We start from the raw sequence: 22501 nt of genomic DNA, 5'->3' as shown, positions 1-22501 counted from the left end.
GTATTAAAAGAAAACTCTCAGCAGGCATCAAGTTGGCACTTGGGAACTTTTAATGTGTAGCTCAACACAAAAACAACCAAAAAACCCAAATGGTCATGAAAACATTGGTTATTTAAACTCAACATCCAAACATGAATTAAATCACGGCTTAACAGCCAACAGATTGATGCACCTTATTTTTTTTGCCAACAACAAGTAAAAACTCAGAGCAGCATTAATAAAACAATATCTGAAGCCCAAAACAATGGAAACAAGAACACCTGGGAAACAAGAGATGTATTGTTTATGAAAACATGTCAAGTTTAAAGACCCCATTTAAGGAGTTCATTTTCATTTCTGAGAACTGGAAGCTCACCTGTAAGTTTTAGTCGAGCTCAGCCAATCCGCTGCTCACCAGAGGCAGATGGACCAGCTCTCTGTCCTCGTTGTACAGCTGAACTTTGAGCTCTGGCTCTCGTGACTGCGCGGAGAACAAAGAAAAATTAACAACTACTACCCGGATTTATTAAAGTTAACACATTTCTGCTTCTTCTTCGTCAGAGACAATCACGTTACTTACAACAACAGTTGCTGTGATGTTGCTGTGCAACAGATCTGTCATTTCCATCACAGCCTTCACGCTCCACGCAGGGCTGTACGGCAGGACGTCTCCGCGCCGCTCCACGCTCGGAGCCTTGAAGCCGGCGACTTTGACTTTTATTGCGCGTGTCGGAAACAGCAGCAGCTCAGGAGGCATCTGTCGCAGCCTGGCAGGAAGACAAGATTTTGAAGACAAAAAAAAACACAAAAACATCTGTGTCTACAGTACGTCACAGCTACAAGGGCTTATCATTTGAATTCAGAAATGAGTTTCCCTCAGTGCAAATAATTTGATCCACCTTCCCTCAAAAATCTGCACACCACTCAAAATAGTCACTTAATCCCATGTGGAGAATATATTGTGCCAGGCCAAAGAAAAGGCCGACTTTAACTTTAATCACAGCACAACTTTGCTGCGGCATTGTTTCGGATAATGTGCTGTAATGTCACAAGATTCATTTGCATCCAGTGTTACACAAATTGTTTCACTACCTTCACATGTCAAGAGAGCAGTCAGTTAAACAGGAGTTTTGTTTTGCAGGGTTTCGACTGAAATTTAAGACTTTTAAAGACCACTGTGCATGGAATTTAAGACCTGTATCAGAAATGGACAAAAGAAAATGGCAAAGAAATAAATCATACGGTTAGCAACAGAAGTGAGCTGATGGCTAGGACGAACGTCATTTAGCCAATGGGAGATAACTTTGCATTTACCAGTGAGGGACATAAAAAAAAAGCTAGCTAGCTCTACCTTTGCTAGAAGACGTCTGTACACGACTTAAATAGAAAAGTCCTGTGAGGGAAAAAAACCCCAACTACACATACAGAAGATTACAACAAAATGTAAGGCTCGACATGTATGTATTTAAGACGTACTTACTTAAAAAAAAATAAAAAATGAAGAGGTCTTAAGACCTTAAATTTAGATACATGAGTTTAAGGCTTTTTAAGGATGTGCCGACACCCTGGTTTGTGTAAACTAGCAGGGTTTGTTTCAATTCTAACTGGTATACTCCATTCCCCTCGGTTTATGTGGTCCACATCAAACTGTTGTTGCACCAGATAGATTTTTGTCTTGGAGTCAGAAAACTTGTTGCATTTCAGTGGAACAGTTAAAAGAAATGTTAAGGCACCGTGCAAAATTCATACTTGCTGGTTGGCAGGCAGTCGTCAGATCCGAAATCTACATGTTGAACCAAGATCAGCAGAGGCTCTATGCTGGTGAACTTTATCAGCCTGGCCCGGTAGTACTTGCCATCGCTGTACTCTGCCAAACATGGACCACCTGGAAACCAAAAATAGGTATTTAAATGAAGTATAATGTGTCAGTACCCACAGGAGCAGAGTTACACCACCTGAGGATTGATTTGAACCCTAATCCACTATGACGACCTGCAAACGCAGAAAGATCTTGAGATCACAAACAGATTTCAAACTACAAAAACAAACACTGCGCTACATTCACCTGCCTATTTACACTTACTAACTTGGAATGTTGGTTCAGGCTGCAGACTGTAATTAGTCCCCAATAGACATAATCTATTACAGAAAAAATAAAACATTTTTACAATACTACTACTTCCACAAGTATAATATCTTTGGTGATCAACCATAACCATGTATCCTGAATGTTGCCGTCATTGAATTCTCTAAATCTCTAAATTCGGGCAAAAACGTGCGAGAAGACAAATATTAAATGACAAGTCGGTTCTTGCACAACAGAGTCTTTCAGTAGTGGCCTGTGTGCTCTACACGTTTTCAGTAAGAACATTGTTTTTAATGACATAAAAATTAGAGTTGTTGGAAAAAACAAAAGTCATGTCGCACACCCCTAAGGTAATATATTTGACCTTAGCATACAGATATGATTGAAGTCAAGTCCATGATTTCAAGATGCCAGGAAGAAGAAGAAGCCTCTCCACAAAGGCCACTGATAAGAAACCTCTGATTTCTCCTCATAAAAAGGTAAGGGAATCTAGAGAAACATTACCATATGGAAAGCTGGTCAGTCGTGGCATAGAGGTGATGTTTGCATTGATTTTAGTCAAAGCTTCGTCCAGAGAATCGTCCATCATCTCTGAACCAGCCGTGTCCTTCAGGGGCCACAGGAACAGCTACAAGACAGATAAGGTGAAACACTATTAATAAACTACTGACCAGCTTTAAACAGGCAGAGATCTGGCAACAAAAAGAATCAGCAACAACCACCATATTTTTAAAAGGTATGCAATCTTATTAAAGGGCTGGTGTCCTGCAACTTTAATTTGTGTGACTTCTTCAACACGTCTGAGTAAAATGATGATGACTGCTTATTGAGGAGCTGATTCAACCATTTGATTCAGGTGTGTTGGACCAGGGCCGCCGCTAAAAGTTGCAGAACACCAGAGTTGAAGACCCCAGATGTACGGTATTGCTACACTTTTGATGTGACAGTGAAGCCAACAGATAACCTCATTGGGAGTCCACAAATGAGTGACCCTGACTTCAAAGTGTTCTCCCTCTAGTGGCAGGTTTGGGCTGACAAAGAACCCCAACACTGGCTCCTCTGGGCCCTTTAGACTCTGCAAGAAATAAAACAAAACAAAAAAATATGTTTCATATCCAACCAAACAACTTGATGCTATATAATTTGGTAAATGTCTGCCCAAAACCGTATATATGTATACAGCTAGGAGCTGTTCTTGAATCTGCAGCCATCATTTTAGATCCAAACCTCAGTGCTGATATCCCAAACATCCAGCAGGGAGGCAGGAGGCGTCACTACCAGACTCTGCAGACGAGCACAAATATCGCTAGGCAACGGAAGGTGGTGAAGTCTGCTTTAGGAAAATCAAAACAGAAAGCATCATGGAGGAAGACCTTTTCTGTTGAGAGCGCGCCGTCCATGGAGGCGTGTTCATTGTGACACAGAATCCTGCTGAGACTAATCCCATCCAGGAAGATTTCCACTGTGAGGGCTCCCCGGGGTTCAGCCGGCAGCGCCTGGCCAGTAAATACACACTGGATTTCAGACACTACTCTGTGCTGCTTGCTAATCATGCTGCTAATGCTTGTAGCGATTATCCAATATGTAACTTCACAACAAAGAGTAACAGGGAGGACGGCACAATACTAGGACAGAATGAAATTGCTCAAAATTTCCATTATTCCATTTATTATACGTTTTCTTCCTTCCTGTCTTTTGCTTCATTATTCATCCTTTGTGAGCGTCAGAATCTCAGCGACTGATATTACACTCGGCCTGTCACAATAAGCAATTAAACAAATTAAAACAAGCTCGATCATTTCCATTCAGATGATCAAGATTTTGAGAAGGGCAACTTTGCTAACAGAGACTTCATAATCAGTTACTTGTAGTTTTTATTTGCGGTTTATTTATGATTTTTGTTTGCAGTGTTTTATTTGGGGCATTTAAAATATCTTCCAGGTCCAGGTTTAAATGTTCTTTATGAAATTAAAGTTTGAGAGAGCAATACTTCAAATGGTCTCAAACCACTATTATTATTTATTGCGACAATTTATCGCCCACTAAAAATTGTATATGTACCATAAGTCTACCCAACTAGGAAAATATACTATTGGCATTTGCATGCATAACAAATATGGAGCACAAGAAGTCCTTTTCAATTGTATTCTCAGACAAGTTGACATTGTTTGCTTTTTGTTTGACATTTTGCATTTTATTCCAAAGTATACTTTACCACAACTTGCATGCCCACAGATCGGTTCAGTAGCACCTCCCTCATCAATGCTACTCCGTCTCGTTGCCATTTCCCACCAACCTAACGGTCCAAACGTGAAGCAACTGGAGTAAACAAAGTGAAACAAACAAACAAACAACAACAACAAACAAAACGAGAGGCATTCTTACCGGGCTGATGCCAAAGAGCTGGCAGGGCATGCAGAGCTGAGGAACCTCCACACACAGTAGCATGGGATACACATGAACCACTGGGATGTTCTCAACCAGACCGTAGTCCACATATTGTACCTGACAACACAACATCATGAAACTTGGTCGAACTGTTAGAGAAAGTCATTAAAAGGCACTTTCACAAGAAAGATTAATGAAATTAAAGATTAATGAATCCATCAGTTCCATCCACACATAAGGTTTCAGATACAGTATAGACCTAACGTTTGGTCTGTACTGTATCTGCGTTTGGGAATGCACACTGAAGATTAGGCCGGCCATTTTCTTTATCTGCTGATTTCACAACAACAGTCGCTCCACAACAGAAATTCATAGAACTAATTGAGTTAGTTAGAAACAGCATAAAAAAAATTAAATCCATCTGAAAACATGTTTCTCTCTTAAAAGTAACGGAAATTAGAATACTCTAAAAACCAGTAATGGTGTTTTTAATCCTGCATAGTGACATTGATAAATACAAGGTTTTACTGATGCAGTAAATAATAAAGACAGTTTCTGTGCAACATCTCACTGCTGTTGCACAGGAAATGAAGATTGTAATTTCCAGAGACGTTTTACAATTTTTATTACTTAATAGAAGGCGTCACAGAGTCCTCTCACTCTAAAACTGAAGTAAATCAGTCCATAGATTTGTTCGGGACATTCGCTTGTCGTTTGTAATTGGAGAAAGACAAAAACGGTCGATGTCAAACGTTTGTCCAATACTTGACATAATCTGTTGTAGTTGTCCACTGTTTGTGGTTGGATATTCAAAATAAGTTATCAGCTATTAAATCCACTTTAAATGGTTCATAGTAACAATCCAACTTATCCTGTTTCCACAGTTCTTCCTGACCTTAACGTGACCTCCCAGCAGCTCCAGCACCTGCCCTCGGTACCACAACATGTCCGGTCCGATGACGGCACAGCCCTGGACCGACTTCCAGGTGTAGGGCTTCTGTCTGGGTAACGTCTTGATGCTCTTCTGAATCCCTTCCTTCAGTTGTTCAAGCTGACACTCTGAGAAAAACACACACAGGCAAGACAAGTAAATATGAAATATGAGCATATTAAGCCTCATGCTCCGTCCTTAGGTTTCTATCTTTGCACTACGGGTATTCCACATACTCTGTCTCATTCTAAGGGATCTCTTTAGTTTACCTGCACTCTGTGTTCTGGCATAAATGACACCATCGTCTCCAATAGCAGAAACATTGATGAGGATGTGACCAGGACACGGCAGCTCTGGAGGGTTGTACATTGAAGTCTTCACCTGTACGTAACACACATTACAGTCCCCCGTTCTTTAGCTGCTTATCTACATTATTTTATCCTCTACAAGGAATAAAACCTGCAAATATGAAAAACTTCAGCGTAAATTAAAAGAGAAATAACAGAGGCGAGCTGTTGTAAAGTGAGTTTCTCACTAATATGTCACCTTTTCAGCTGTTATAATTGAGCGAGGGAATGGCTTTGGAGGAATGGAAGCAGATTGGGTGGAGAGGAAAGGAGAAACGGATGGAGGGGAGGCGCGTTTTTCTTTTTCACAACTTTCAGGGTCCGTGGCTGGAGTCTGGGTGTCAGTTTCTTTGGGCTTTTGGACAGCTGCAGCCCTGCAGCAACAACAAAAAGCATGAATACCCTCAAGATTAAAAACACAGCAAAGCTTCAGGCAAGCCGAGATAGAAAATGGATGTATTTGGAAATTTGCCATTCATGACAACACACAGACTTTGGCTTTCTTTCCCGGAAGGCGAGGCCTTCGTCGACCAGGAAGTCTGCGATGCTGATGTAGTCTCCCATTCTGTTGGAGCAGGACAACGTGACGGGCAGCGGATGCTCGTCTGTCTCCTCCTAAACGAGCACAAAAGAGCCCATTACATAAGAGCAGACGGCGTCTGACAGAGACGCAAAGCAATTAGTTTCCACAGCAAGAATTAAAAGAGGAGAGGAGAGTAAGACACCTTGATAGTCATCAAAGCTGAAGCTCCTGTCAGGTAGTAGGAGATCAGGTCACAGGCTGTGTCTGTCCAGGTCGATCGGCCGCCTGTTGGCCTGGAGGACAAACAGATTGAGAACGTCTCGATGTCGGAAGAGACACAAAATACACACATTTTATTCAAAAAGTCAGGAATGTCTAATATTCAGTAGTTCTATTGTAGTTATCAAATTGATATAAGTGCCTTTAAATAATATAATTCAGCTTTTGGTGCCGTTGTAAGTTGAATCATGTATGTTTTACCTTACTTTGTCCAAAGGGTAAGGTATATTTTTTATTGTCCCAGTTTTTTTTTCTTTAATTTACATCGGCAATATTTATCTCTGGTGCGTCTTCCTTAAAAAACAAACAATTGATTTTCCTCAGTTCAGGATTCAAACTCATTTTGTATTTCTGCCATATATTCAGAGGCTCCACCTTTCAGAGTTAAATGTAAATGTGGATATGGCAGAAAGAGAAAAAGCAAGGGAGGAAGGATACAAGTTAGGATAACATGTTTGGCAAGAATTAAGACAGGAAGGAAGGAAGGACACCAAAAGGAAAGGAGGGAAGTAGGACACAAAATCAAGGGAAGGGAGAGGGAAGTGATGAAGAACACAGAAAAAAGAAGCAAAGACACATTGAAGGATGAAATGGTCACAAGAAAGAAGAAATAGTAAGTAGGAAATAATGGAATGAAGAAAAAAAAAAGTTACGAAACACAACGACAGAACTCTGGAAGACACAGAGAAAATAGTAAGAAACCAAAGGAATAGGAAAAAAACGAGGAAAAGACTGTTGTGTTGTATAGAGCAGAAGAAAAAATAAACAGAAGAAGCAAAACAATAAACAACCGAAGGACACGTAGTAGAATAATATGTTGCTATGATCTTTTGACACGTCAGCAGAACCAACCTGATGTCATTCACGGTGCACTCTATTGCCAGGGAGCCAATCAAAGAGGACGGAAGTGGGTACAGGTTACTGACGTGGATCTTCACTTTGTTGCCATGGTCACACCGTCTCACCTGGTACCAGTGAGTAGAGAGACAGACGTCATCATTTAATGCCACCATTGAAGTATTTCAAAAACTCTACAGGGGAATTCTGACGCAAAGTTTAGGTCATATAGTCACCCACTCGTCACATTGAAACCATTCTTCTTCTATGGTAAAGAAAGTAACCAACTAATTTAAATGTACTCTTTCAAATCGTAGTTTGCTTCAGTTCTTGATTTTAAAAATCCCTACCAGCTGTATGCTGCTGTATGGTAAAAGCTTAAAATAATGAACTAAAAGCTCCAAAATCTTTGCCACTCACTGCTCCAGGAAGTGTGTGTAAACCTCTTAATCACAGCTGTGATGCGTCTCCGACACTCTCCAAGTACCGTAAAAGTTTTCAGAGATTTACTTACATGTTGCTGCAACATCTTAACAAACCTCTCGACAGTTCTGCAGTGAAACAGCTACAGTAAACTGATGTCAGAGACGAAAGTCTGTAGTGTGTAAATACTTCTGCGGTGTTGTTTGATGTGACGTCGCTGCAGATCCGTCCTCTCTCCCAGACTCCATTAATGTTGGCAGCGCAGTACATGTCCGCCTTCCACACAACGTCTTGCGGCTCCATTGAGGCACACTCCTGCTTCACCAGTTCACATATCCTGCACAAACATTAAATCAAACATTTACTTCAACAGCAAGTTGCTTGTGACAGTTTTATTGACGTCCAGAGCTTAAAGATTCAGGGTTGGACAAGCAGCTGTAGCTTTGCTTTCTGAATCTGTAGTTGAGGTGTTTGCTGGCAGTCCCTCCCAGTTCTGGTGAATTGGGTTGTTTTATAAACACAAAGTAATTGGATCTTGTAGATTTAGACATCATGTCGGACACGAGTTAGTCATGGATGGTCACCTTTTAAGCTGAGGGTCAGAATTGGTGAGTCGGACATAGAAGCTGCTTGGTGAGTTGACGTGAGTGACCATGACTTGGAGGTCTTTGCGCTGGTCCGGCAGCTTCAACTGCAGCTGCAGCTCCACAGGCTCGTCGATTTGCTCCTCAATAGTGACGTCACCCGAAGCTTCAGCTTTCGCCGTGGCTGCGCCCAGCTCGAGCGGAGGATCCCAGACTGTGGAATCGGGACGAGACGGCTTTTTGCTTTTGGTGCTCTGCTTGCTGAAACAGAGGAAGCGGTGGGGTCAGTAGCGGAAGCAAATTAGTCAAATATGGAGACTCTGTAAGAGAGGAAGAGGGAAGAATGAATACAGAACATGATAAAAATATTAGTCTGTGCACTTTATGTCTCCAATCTTATCTTGTTTATTTATATTAAATTTAATTGTGAATACTTTTACTGATCCGGAAGGGAAATTAAATAATATATAGCATATTGGTTTTATAGTCCTTTCACATATGATGAGCTTGCATAACAAGTAGGTAGCAATAAGTGTGCATGTACAGCTCCTGAATCAGCAAGAATATTTAAAGGGGAAGTATTACGTTACCTTCAGTAGTTATCAAAATGCTGAATATGTCAAATATTACTTAGAAGAATTTTTACTTTTGAATATATAATCTTGAATTTGGGGCTCTGTCTCTTTAAGAAACTCCTGCTCCTTCTGAAACTCCACCTTCAAGAAGTCATCACAAAAATTGCCCCTTTATTAACCCTTTAACAACATTTTTACCAGTGTTTCATTGAGAAGCAGCTCCTATAATGAGCTCAGCAGTTGCTCAGCTCCACCAGGTGTTTGCTAATTGCTGCTGGCTAGTCTGAAGGAGTCGAGTGGGGGGAGGAATGCTATGTGAGGCGAAAGTTTGGAAACTGCGGCTCCGAGGAGGAGCCTCGTCTTCGAAGGCAGAGCTAGGTCCAGCAGGCGTTTCACACAGCTGAATGGTTGCCATGGAGATTAAACAATTTCTCAAGCATTCATGAAAGAGGTTGATTTAGCAGAGGACTACACCTTTAAAACTGATACCATTACATAACCCTCTGCTTGCAGCTCATCTCTTCATCTTCCTTCTCAGTAACTGAGAAGCTTAAGTTTGTCTCCCATAGCCTGATAAATACACATTATATTCAAGATGAAGCTAAAAAGTTGCTGTTTTTCGTTATTTTTACCCAGCAACCCAGCATTAGGCTGGAACATTCAAACAATGAAGAGAACATACTGATACTGGTGAAATACTGATTCTAAAACATATATTCCTGCAATCTTTACATTTTTCGATGTCATCAAACTGCAATTTATCCAGGTACTTCATACAAGAATTACCTCTCTTTAAAGCAGACCAAATTTTCTTTCACCAGCAGCTCAGCTATGCTGGTTTTTGGCTGGTTCACTCCACCCACAAACACTCCAAGGGGCAAAGGCTCAGTCTTAGGCACTTTTCCTGGAGGAACAGACTTAAAATCAGTGACGAAAACTTATCTGAAATAAGGATTTGGTACAAGAAAAGGAACGTTTCTAAAAGAAACCCCACAGTCAGCACCTTTTGCCATGACAGTGACCAGTTGTTGGTGAGCAAGGCTGATGAATCTTTTGGTGGAGGCTTCACTCCAACTCTCTCCGTCTAAAGGAGTCACGTCTGCCAAACAGCAGTGAACTGCCTGGATTTAAGAGGAACACGTTCACTTTAACTGGGTGTTACGGCCCTGGGCCACGCACAAACATTCAGAGCATTACACAGAAATTACATTTTTGACACCAAAAGTTAACCTTATATTGTGCTGCAAATCGGCTTTTGCCTTTTCTGTTTAAAAACTTCTAAATTCAGAATTATATATTACACTTAACTTAGAAATAAGGACAGTAGGAAACACACACTCTTTCAAAGCAACTTGAGCATTTTATGTAGCTGCTTTTGTGCGGTATGTGAGCTTTTGTTGTGCTCTTACCATGGCAGGAAGAGCAAAGAACTCATCTTTGATCTTCCTCAAGTCACTGACTGACAAAACTTGCTTATTGCCAAAGTCAACATATCGAACTTCCACCTTTCGTCCACCGGGATGGCCTAAACCCACACAATGCATATCAGAAAGGAAAACATTACTCTCTCCACATGCCTTAAAAATAGTTTCTGTTGGAACAGAGACTATTTAGACAACATAATTAGTGGAAGAAAAGAAAAAAAGGCACCTAAGAAAACAGCAACTGTTTCAATGTGATTTAAAATTAGTTTGTTCTTACTGCCCCAGATCTCAGAGAACTAAACAGATCTAATGCAAACCTAATTCGACTGTTCATTTGAAGGGAATATTTTACCTTCATTGTTTTGCAAACGTTTATGTTTATTTCTAACCAAGTCATTTAGAGATGTGCTGTATAAAGATTCTCACCCTTGGATTTTGAGCCTTAGAGATCCCAGTATGTATGATTATTATAAACATAACGGAGCATAAATCCAACTGAACTGCAAACCAGTTACATCACTACATGTTAGTGAAAATTAAGGATCAAAAATAAACACATTAGCTGCAGCAGTTACACAGTAGGCGCAGCAGACATTAGAAATGCTACAGCATTTATATCCTTATAAGGATATAAATTTATATAAGATATCCTTACTTATGACTTGAGCTCTGTACCACAACTTGTCTTCAAAACGGGCAACATAAGCCTGTCCTATTACAGGGCAGTAGACCCGAAACTCGTCGTCTTTCAGTGCATTGTAGTAATCCTGTAGCTTGGCTGACAGCAACAGGGACTCCATGTTGTCAACCTGTTGACCAAGAAGGGATACAGAAGCGAATTAAAACAAAAATAGTAGTCAGGAGTGCCGTATTTTTCAGACTATAAGCCGCTACTTTTTCCCCACACTTTTAGCCCGGTGCGGCTTTTCGGTGGATTTTTCTTCAACCACCAGGGGGCTCTTTAGCAGGAAGTGAATTGTTGAAAGTCAAAATTGGAAATCAAAGAAGAAAGTGCTGATTTTCGTTTAGAACAAGCACATGGTAGCAGCAGGCATGACGGAGAAATGTTTTCAAACTCATCATGGAGACCAAACCACACAAAGAAGTTCATATGATGCAGCTTTTAAGTGGAGGGCTGTCGATCTCGTAGTACAGGAGGGAAATAGAGCCGCTGCGAGTAAACTCAGAGAACAAATCCCTGGTTCGGCGTTGGAGATGCAGGGCCGCGTCCTTTTTAATAAATCTGCTGTGTCCTTGTGAAAAACCGAGAGCAGTGGAGGAACCAGTGGCTCATAGCCCCGGGCGGCTTATATATGAAATGTTCCAGTTCTTAAAAAAAAAAACAACTTTGTAGATGCGGCTTATAGTGAGGTACACTCTGTAGTCCGGAAAATACGGCATATAAAGCTGTCCTGACTCGAACCTCCTCAAAGTGACGATTACAGAAACAGTTCTGGGAAGTTGTTTTGGTTTTCTATCTCTAGTGTCTTGGATTCATACCAGCTGGATGTAGAAGTCAGAGACGTTGTTGACGTGGCTGACCACAGCATCGAGCTCTGTGCTGGCTTCCGGATACACAGGCGGGTAGTACATCAGAGGCTTCCTGCCCAGTGTCACTGGGGAGTAAAACCTACGATAGAAAACCAGGTGTAGTATTTGGGGGACAAGTCCTGATTCCGACATCTCAAATTTATAGCAGGTTTTTAGCATGTCACACATGCTTAACGGTAAAATAAACACGTGTGCAGGTGTACCTGGCCACCTCGATGAAAACGAGGTACTCCCTGACAGAGATGGGAACATCAGTGGATTGCTCCATGGGAGCTTTTCTTAGATCCACCAGCAAAGAGTCTCTGTCCTGACCCAAAGGTCGCATCTCCACAGCAGCAGATCCAACCACACAGCAGAACTCAGCCTTTGCCTCTTCGCTCCAGCCCTCTGTCTGCACACATACACACACACACACTTTCAATTTCACATCAAGCTTTTGTAGCTCTAAACATTTGAATCTAGAGTGACCCTACCAGGTTATATGGGACCAGGTCTTTCAGTGAACATCTTATGGCCTGAGGAGTAAAGTTATTCAGTTCTATGTTCACAGATTCAGCCACTTTCCTCAGGTGGTTGTTCACAGCTTTAAGTAAAGACTCGGCAGCCGCCTCCTCGCTGAGAAAAAAAAAAAAAAAAAAAGAGTAAATATTGCAGTCGTATTATCGAAGAGAAACACACAAATAGAGTCGGGTCGAATTACAACGTACAACTGGATGGTGATGCTTTTAGTGAACCCATAATCTGGGAAGAAGACCCGCAAACTGGCCAGCTGGGTGACGGGACAGGCCTTCACAGCCTTAATGCAGCTTTTCTGAAAGACTTCCACCACTGTGGCGCGGCACCACACCACGTCCTTCCACTTCACAAAGATCACGGAGCCTGGAGACGAGCAGGGAAAACGACAATTAAATATCTCCGTAGGAATATTCGCACAGACTAAGGGTGGCAGAAAAGAAATGTATTTTGTTTTTTTGACACATCAAGACACAAACAGTTGTGACTTGACTGACGAAAGTCAAAACTCGATTATCTTAATGTTTGTTTATGATCAAATCTGAAGAAATGCAAAAGGCGGATCTTTTAAGGGTTTCAGGTCATATGCAGGGACACCGAAAGGAAATCTTTTGAAATAGAACGAAAGGAACTCCATTCAGGATTTCTGCAGGTTTCACCAAATCACATTTAAGGCTTTGAACGACCGTTTTAAAACCATTATGAATGAAATTTAAGACCTATATCACAACAGAAAAGTACAAAGGAAGTGAATAAGTGGCAAAGATAAACTTAATCCACCCCACTGGCAGCAAAGTTACACTTCCCCAACAGAGGCAATAAAATGCTAGCTAGCAAGAGCATATTAGCAGCTTGAGTAATGAATGCAGACGTAATGAAAACTTCTACGTGCGACTCAATCATTTACCTTACAGAAAAGTAAACAAGAAAAATAAAATAAATTGAATATATAAGATTAAATAGTCTAGACACAAATAAAATGTGAGATCTGTGACTAAGTTATTGAGGGCCAAATTATTATTTTTTTCATTAATTTAAGACATTTTCATTTAACTTTAGAGACCTGGATTTAAGATTTTTTTTTAAGACTTTCTAAGGATGTTCAGAAGTAAAATCACACTGTAAACCTGAAGCTTTTAAGCTACAATATATGCTATATATTCCAACTCAGGAAAAGACAAACTTGTTACAAAATTATGTGTCAACTATCACAGCGAAGGAACTGCTGCCATTGAGAGTCGTGTAAAATCAAGAGCAGTCTTCAGCCTCAAAGATGTGTCACTTAAACACAGTTGCACCGCCACTTAAATATACGACTAACGGTTAGTTTTCACTAGGAGCTTGATAAAGTGCCACAGAAAGCAATAATCTGACAGAGACACAGTTACCTCTCTCCATGATGTCTCCCAGTGTAAACTGGCAACCTTCTCCAAAGCAGAGTTCGTTAATCTTCCTTGACAGAACCTCACTTTCCTTCTTCTCAGCCACATAGCGGACGTAGAAGTGACTGGGATTCACCACATGGGTCACCACCACCCAGTGAGTAACTAAAGCAGAGAACAGCACAAAAACGTTACTGAATAAAACCCAATGAGACGGAGAACTGAATGGACAACACTGGGAAATGAAGCGAGCGTCCAGTTCAGAGTGTTTGAAGTTATTTTAAATCTTCGATGTAGCTCCTAGATGAATCTTCCACTCGTATAGAATTCCATTTTTATTTGCCGGATTCAAATCGGTGTCTTACATTTACAAAACAAAGATGTAACAAAGATTGGCGAGCTGCTTCCTTACCTTCCTTACACTTTTTGTCACGCAGGTGGCATTTTTGTCTCTTCTGGGTTCGCCACTCGTTGTTGGCCATTTCAGGTCCAGTTGGAGTCACTACGGAAACACGTAATGTCAACAATAAAAACCAAAGCCTCAACTACACCTGAATCTGACGTCAAGTTAAAAGTGACACATGGCTGAGCTACACACCAGGCTCTGGGTTATCGTCGAAAAACTCCTCAATAATCACATCGGGGCTTCCAAGGTCTGAGAACGAGCTGTGGGGGGAAAGGCTGATCTTAGGGCTAGGCTGTGGGACCAGATGGATCCCTTGAGCTGATGCTCTACTGGCCCTTTGGCTCTCTGGCTCCCATTTATCTGGCTTGCTACTGGGTAGATTGGAGCAGCTGTTTCTGTGCTTGAAATGTTTCCTGGAAGAGCTTTTGATGGAGACGTCTGATTGGTGGTTTCCCACTAGCTGCTTGGTTACACTGAAATAAAAAGAACAAAAAGCTGTTTGTTATTATAGAAAGAAAAACGTAAACAAAGAGGAGACTGTATGTTGGAATACAAGCAAGCAAAATATACCAACTGACTTAAAGTGTCATGGCTAGCAAATAATAAACAAAAAAATCAAAATCAGAGCAGATGTGGTGTTATTCCAGTCATCTTAAGCCCAGTTATGAAAGTTCAGACAATAGTACACAAATATAAACTTGATAAATTAAGGAAAACATGTTAAGGACTCCAAAAAGTAGCAGAAAAATAAGAATAAACATTAAGTATTACATAGAACAGCAGCATTGAACTCCTTTTCATTTTGGGCCATATCAAAAATCTGAACGTTGTTAAAGACCCAGAATGTATTAATAAAACCTACTAAACTATTAAAATATTGATAAATAGCTGATTGTTTCAGTATTCAGTTTCTTAAAATTAATCCTTGTTAGTCCATTCAGGTTTTTTGTTTTCTTTCTCAATCAAAATCTCGCTGACTTGTGGCGCTAATTTAGGAATATTTGATGCTGAATGTCACTTCTTAATCACTCGCCATGTCGCTCACAGACTGCAGCTTGACCTCAAGTAAGGCTGAGACAGCAATCACTTAAACCCAATGTTTTTGACCAATTTTAAGAAAACTTTGCAGGAAAAATCTGAACACAATGTGGGGATCTGCTGACTTTGTGTGGATTTTGTATGAATTTTTCAGATTTGTGGAAAACCTGAGGGACTAATTGATGTAATTTGGAGTTTAAAGGGCCACATCAAAAACTATGCCAGGCCAGAGTTGAGTTTGACACGTGCCTTAGAATCACACTAATTATTTTTTTAAAAATGTTTTAAACTCACGCGTTTGAGCCGCAGGCCTCCATTTTCAGAGACAACGTCAAACAGCGGTTCACATACTCTGACTGAAAAACACAGCTGTAACACACAGAAGAAATACAAGACAAGTATAAAATACAAAACTTCATATTCCGTGAACTGACACCATTACATCTATATTTAGAAACAGTTGTTTGTTTTTAGGCGCCGTCATTCTTACATGCACTACACATGCAGAGAAATGACAGCAAGAACAACAAAAGAGAGAACATTTGACATCACATTTTAAAAGCTTCTGCTTATTAGTTTTTGTCTGAAATTCAATCTAGACCACAGCTGGACATCATCTGTTTGAAAAAGCTTTGTCTATATTCACACTGGCGCGTTTTGCTGAACTGTCTTTCTTCTTTTTATAACTCTATTTGGGTGCTGGTCCATACGTTTCTCAAATATCTAGATCTTATGTCAGTAACCGCCCCCTGAAAGACCTGTGTTAACCTAGTCAGGTTAACTGAAGGGATTTATTCAAACCAACACCTGGCTGTGTGATTACGCTCATCGTCCATTTGAGAGAAGCAACTGTCTGTCTGAGAGGACTCTGAACTTTGTGTTTGCATGAACTGTTGGCCTTAACGATGAAAGTGACAAGAAATAAAGGCTTGACATTTCACCATCTGTAATGAATCTATAAAATAAGTGACAAGAACTACTTAACTTTTTCATGATATTCTACTTCAAGAATGAACCTGACTTGCTGACCCAAAATTTTGTTACTGGATACATTTCAATTATCTTCATAACACAAAAATTTACAGTCTTAAGTAAATACAATTGACTCAGATGTTATGAATGAACCTATCAGAAGCTAACAAAGCCATGACATCATCATCTGGGCTTTTCCAAATTGTTCGAAGTGATGCAAAGTTCTAACTAAATAATCTGGCCTTCAGCCACGACAAATCATGTTAATCCTAAATAATCTAAAGCAGGAAAAGAATATTAAACTTTGATTTCAGATGGGGGGAAAAAAAACGGTTCTTTTTACACAACGTGTGTAAATATTTAATTTAATCTTTAACTTTAACAATTTTTAAAGACAAGATTTTACAGACTGTTATCTGAAACCCAAAATTATAAGAAAGCTCTACTTCACTGTGACTGTATTAAAACTGAATCTGGTTTCAAACCTCATTCCAGTTCCATCAGTGATGCATTTCAAATCAATGGCCTTCTGATCCACCGGCGTCTGCAGTGTTTCTAAAACCTGTTAATGAGAGAAACAACCAGCATGATCGTTTCCTTCTGTAGAGGGTTACTCAGAAATGCAAAACGCTGCTAAGTTGTAATTAGCATACTGCGCATGTGTTGGATGTAAGGGAATGGGAGGCGGGGCTAGAGCGCTAGTTTTTCATTCTGTTGTGACAGAAGCGCATGTTAACTATGTTAATGGTGACCATTAAAGTGTGAATGCTAACATCAGTAGTGTGATTATTGAGTCAACAAACACAACAGCTTTACATTTCTGCGGGGACTAAAAACGGACTCCAACCGTGCAGGATTTCAAACACCATCAAATCTCCAACCTTATCCAGGATGCAGTACTGCTCCAAGAAGGGCACCCGGCGTATTTCTCTGGCCATCTGCATGGCGATCTCCAAAGCTTTAATCCTCTCCTGGACATGGGACACCACTGCCTGGCTGGAGGGAAACTGCGTCTCCATTTTTTTTAGCTGGTTCAACTGTGTATCTTTCCTGTTGACCAACAAACTCCAAGATTATGACGGATTACGGAGATATTTTGGGAATTTCAAACATTTTTTAAAACTAATCTGTTGCTTTCAGACTTTTAAGCAGAAGAGGGAAAGATCAACTAACAAATACTTAATGTCTTACTTTTGAAACTGAATGCAAGATCATATTAACAAGCATACTCAAGGTTTCCCCCAGAAAACTTGCTAAGCCTGTTCATCCAGCAGCCCGTCGGGTTTTCGAGTAAAAATATGTTTAAAGTTGACAGGAAATTTGAAAATATCACTTGATAGATGTTATTGAAAGATTGAAGATTAATACCTGAACACCAACTATAAAGTCTTAAAAATGCAAACATTTTAAAAAGACTTAAGTAAAAAACCAATGCTTAGCTTGGTGGGGACACAAGTAAAGCCTGGTGGCCCGCCAGGCTTATAATACACTGAGGGAAACCCTGCACAGTCTTGTGTTATAGTTTATACCATTTCTGAATCGTGTGCATGGCTTTATTTGAGGCCTGGGTGATCTCCATCTCCAGTCGGGTTCTCTCTCTCTTCACCTGCTCCGCCAGGTCAGCTGTCAGGGTCTGCCAGGCGAAGACCAGTCAATCCACACAACCACATCCCAGTAAGAGCCTCAGACAGGCAATTCATAGAGGCATATTTTGTTTCTAGGAACTACAACAATCATAAAAATCTGATTATTTGACACAGTGCTGCTTTTACCTCGTAGATGTTTTCCAGCTGGGCAAGATTTTCTGCAGCCTGGACCAATGACTCATCTACTGTCTTCTCAATCTTCTCAATGTCTGCTGGCTACAGAAAACACAATTCTCTGTTCAAACCAGTCCGTTCTAAATACGAAAATTTGAATTCAAATTTCGATACAGATGAAGAAAAACAGTTAAATGTCCAAATGCTCACGTGGCCTCCATCTTGAACTTGTATTATGAATACATTAATCTGTCCAGACTTTGGACATGAAAGTAATCAAGTGAAAGAGTTTACTCTCATTTTTTTTTTTTTTTTACCTCCAAAGTGTAAAAAAACATCATTCACATCATGCACCAAAAAATAGAGACTCACCTCTCATGACCAAGCTCAAAAAACTCTGTTGATGTGAGAAGTGAAGGGTTTTTATACAATGCAGGAAGAAGGGAGTGTCGATTACATTGAGTTTGAGGTTTGTCCTGTTTTCTTTAACGCAGATATGCGGTCATACTTTCTGACAACGGCATCGGAATATGCAATCATCTGAAGCTTACTTTAATGACGCTTCTCTTTCGATATAATTTATATATTATGCAGTATTTAGAAGAGCCAATAATTTGTGACCGTCTGTGACGTTTGATTCTAAGTGGTGGTAAGAAATGGAAATAAAATGCCACGTTGCAGGAAGCCGTTTTCTGCAGCTACTGTAAAATAAGATTCTGTTAGTTTGTCTGTCGACCAACACTAAACCACATTCAAGGAAACATTTCCTACTCGTTCACAATTTGAAGGCTGTTCAAGATGTGCAAAATAATGAGCAGCTCCTAAAGTTACACTAGGGTAGTAATACCATTAAGTGCTTGCTTAAAGGAAAATGAAAAAATCTGTGTTTAGTGTTCTTAATAGTGTAAATATTTAACTAGATAAAAGTTTTTCTGTATCTGTTTAAAACAGATAAAACAATGATGGCTTTATTTTAAGTTCACATTTTGTAAATTAAAGTGAAAATCAAGAAAATTGTTTTTGGGGTTTTTTTTAATCTCTGGATTCTGATCAAAATATTGATGAGACCAAAGACACTGAGAGCTCTGGGGAAACAACCGTAAAAGTCAAAACAAGTTTTGTTTGATATTTTTTGTGATCACAACCATTTCGTCATGTACATTGCGACGCTTAGTAAACATAATAATAATAAAAAAATTAAAAGTTCAAATTTGTTTATTTTCTGATTACTCAGAGTTTTAGTTTGTAACATAATAAATACTTTCAAGATATATAAAAAAAGACAGGAACAATCATTTGTAAAGTATATTTTAGGACAGATTTATTCACAAAGAAAAAAAACAGGCAACTTTAAATGATTACGGCAATAATAGTTTAAAACCTACCTGCTTCACAACGTCACTGTTGGAAATAGTCGTTGCACGAGGTGATCTGTTCTTCTGGCACACCTTTGGCACATTGCAGCGGAGGCTTTAAGAAACATGGATATTAGAATGATGTAGTTTTCTGAATTGACAGAAGAAAACCAGCTGTTATATTTTGGTAAAACACGTGTAAGGAAAACTGTTTTACCTTTTGATCTGGTTCATCTCAGCAGTGTAAATCAGACCAATGATTCTGCTTTCTTCCTGCAGGCCGTTAACCCCCCCTTCTGGAAGGGTTGCCCAAAACTGGAAATACATCGTCCATCTCGTTAACATCATCATTGGTTTTCAAAAATTTAAGCACGCAACACTTGCGCAAGGCCACAAAATGCTTGAATTTACTAAAATGTTGGATGACTTATAAACGGTAAAGGCATGCAACTGTTTCCAGTAAAAACAGAAAATGACCCTGAACATTAAGCTCAACTCAAAACAGAATAGTTTTAACCCCTGAGTGTAAATGACCTTGAGAAATAATATAAAAGCAGGTTTTAATGCCAAAAAAATGGTCAAATGTTACAAGCTGCACATGTCATACAAAAGGAACAGATACAGAGTTACATTCACCGTCCAGCGTTGGGCCACACTGCAGGGTCCGGCCTGGCTCCGTTTGAGTGCAGTGCAAAAGGGGCTTTAACTCACCTTATGGATAGAACCAAGAGAGGCAAAGATTGTAGCGCGAATTTAGCTTTTTATTCTTCTCTGCAATCTGTTCCCTCCCTAGAAGGTAGTCTAATCAGTTTCAGTCTGTTTATGTATGACTCAGGCCCGGCAGCGTGGGTGGGTATTGGGGGCCATTGCCCGAGTCCGCCGTGTCCCTCCTGCCCCCCTGGACTGGAAGCTGTTTGTTGCTTTTACCTATAAGTGGCCAACTCTCTGTTATTCTTATATCGACTTGATACAGTCGGGGCTTCCGCACTTCCCATATCTGTGCCTTTTGTCGCCTTTTTTTTTTTAGCAGTTAAAACTGTTTAATCCGCTGTTAACACGTCGTAACCTGTTTTTCCGAGCCGCCTCTAAACGCAACATGAGCATGTGTGGCAGCGAAGGAGACCTGCTGCAGGTGTGATGTTGTATATTCGACTAATTCAAAGACAAAAAGGAGTCAGGTGGATTATTCAGATGAACTTTAGTGAATAAAAATAAAGGATGAACGAATCGTACATAATAATATATGAGTGTAGGCATTCAGCTCACATAACTCTTTTCTGGGAAAAAAACCCTCCTTAATTCTTCGTTTAACCTCAAGTTCTTCTTCTACTAGTTCTAAAGCATCATGGGATATAGAGTCCATTCTGTTAAACGTCCACAAATAGTCCGTTTTGAACCAAATGCTAACTAGATTTATGAAATAACTGCAACTAAAAGAGTTACCTGATATTAGATTATAATATCCCAAATAATAAGTCCTAAGCAAATCCTGGTTAAACCCAAAACAAATTGTCAACATGTGTGTCAGAATCATGGCAGCAAAACCAGCAAAACGCAAAGAACCTTGGAAAAGCTTTTCCCCCCCAAACCAACCGACTGAGCTGAGTAAAGCTGTTCAATACAGATAATGTTAGCTAAAAGATGACTTTTTTAGAAGGTACTTATATGAGTAATTTTACTGCACTGTAACTTTTTCTTTTACTTAAGTTATATTATTGCTACATAGATTCATTTTGCCCACCGCCCCCAAAATAAGCCGATGCCCCCGTCCCCTTAAACTTGTCTGGAGCTGCGGCTGGTATGACAGTCACACATAAACATGGTCATGTAAGCTGCAGCCTGTGCGTGTAAGCAGTTAAAAGAGGCTAAAAGAGACAGAGGGAAAGATAGATCCTACAACATGACTTTACCTCACAATCTGGACATCTTATGGCACCTTCACACTGTATGGACTCAAGGCAGTTTGTGCAGAAGATGTGGCCGCATGCAAGTATACGGGGCAAATTACCATCGGTTTCATCCTCTGAAAGGTGGTAAAATGGATAGAACAGAGTAAGCATTGACTACAGGAGGGCAGACCAGATTTAATTCATTCAACATAATGGGAACAACTTTTTTGGTTCCAAAAATTAAAACATTCATCCAAATGCATTTTAAAAACAAAGTACAGTCTCATTTCTCTTTACGATTGACTACCAACTTATAGTTAAAAATTCAAAACAAAACAAATAGTAATAATAATGGGAAATCAGTCCCGATTCACTTAAACTGAATGTATATTATGGATATCATAATCTGGATGACGACACGCTGAGACTAGCGAGAGCCCCAAAAATTTTTATTTTCATTTTATAGTGAAATCAAAACTTGAACGTGATTATTTAGTGCCTGAATGTTTAACTCCGCGGTTGAACTCGCCTCACTCACAGTTGGCTCTAACAAATCCTGCTACAGAAGAATAGACCATTTGTTCCTGTCTTATTAATTTTGATAGAACAAACCAAATAAAGTTTCTTCCACACTCCGATTAGGGAACTACCGTACACGGAAGCGTATTGGCGGTTTTAAAAAAAGGCGCAAGTAGCCGAGCCGCCTTTCCGGTAAGAAGACGCATCATAAGAATAAATAAATAAATAAACAAAAAAAAATAAAAATAAAAAAAGAAGACGCATCATGTCCTACTTTGACGTAAGTGGGAATTTTAGTGTAGTATAATTAGCTTTCATTTGCTAACACCAAATGCTCTGGGTAAGATATTACAGTGGTTACACCGTCCTCTAAAAAACTGCAACCATCAAGTTACTCATAATTAATACGCATCTTTCGTATTTATATTTTAAACGTCTGTGCACGCGCACTGCTAGTAAGTGGCTAAAAAAAATTAGCCACCTGCTGGCAGCAGTGCCAAGCAAACTTTACGTAAAACGTGACACATCAAAGATAAACAGTATTAAAATCATTGTAAATATCCTACCTGGAAGTTTAAATGCATTCCCACATAGTTTGCAAATTGCAGCACTGGGACTATCGCCTTTCTCCATCATTAACGTCGTCAGAAGCTGGATTTTCCTTTTTCTGTTCCACCTAAGATGGCGCTGCGCAGGTTGCTCACTTCGTCACGTGACTACACTGGCACGTTCACAGACGC

General features: G+C 39.9%; 1 protein-coding gene across 1 annotated transcript; it reads right to left on the bottom strand.

Moving 5' to 3' along the window:
- Positions 1-32: 32 nt before the first annotated feature.
- On the bottom strand, positions 33-22501 carry rnf17 (ring finger protein 17). Its single transcript, XM_044131824.1, has 38 exons — positions 22328-22501; positions 21264-21376; positions 19571-19668; positions 19384-19468; positions 18011-18100; positions 17768-17871; positions 17120-17288; positions 16724-16800; positions 15561-15635; positions 14421-14701; positions 14235-14324; positions 13829-13987; positions 12635-12806; positions 12401-12542; positions 12131-12318; positions 11877-12006; positions 11032-11185; positions 10362-10477; positions 9956-10073; positions 9739-9856; positions 8378-8638; positions 7983-8130; positions 7386-7498; positions 6457-6547; positions 6225-6346; positions 5931-6105; positions 5654-5765; positions 5349-5512; positions 4451-4570; positions 4281-4361; positions 3439-3561; positions 3293-3349; positions 3030-3140; positions 2570-2693; positions 1729-1864; positions 560-746; positions 356-460; positions 33-260 (listed from the first exon to the last, which is right to left on the bottom strand). The coding sequence occupies exons 1-37, from the start codon at positions 22395-22397 to the stop codon at positions 365-367; spliced, it is 4770 nt and encodes a 1589-aa protein (XP_043987759.1). The 5' UTR covers positions 22398-22501; the 3' UTR covers positions 33-260; positions 356-364.

The sequence above is a fragment of the Gambusia affinis genome, linkage group LG11, assembly GCF_019740435.1.
Source record: "Gambusia affinis linkage group LG11, SWU_Gaff_1.0, whole genome shotgun sequence".
In the NCBI taxonomy this organism is placed as follows: Eukaryota; Metazoa; Chordata; class Actinopteri; order Cyprinodontiformes; family Poeciliidae; genus Gambusia; species Gambusia affinis.
Note: the sequence above shows the minus strand (reverse complement) of the source record. Positions and strands in the feature narration are given on the sequence as shown.

Coding starts and splice junctions, on each gene's coding strand:
- rnf17 (XM_044131824.1), bottom strand. CDS start 22,397: ATGATGGAGAAAGGCGATAGTCCCAGTGCTGCAATTTGCAAACTATGT. Junction 8,639..9,738: donor TTGGTCTGCTTTAAAGAGAG/GTAATTCTTGTA, acceptor CCTCTGTTTCAG/CAAGCAGAGCACCAAAAGCA. Junction 3,350..3,438: donor GCGCGCTCTCAACAGAAAAG/GTCTTCCTCCAT, acceptor GCTCGTCTGCAG/AGTCTGGTAGTGACGCCTCC.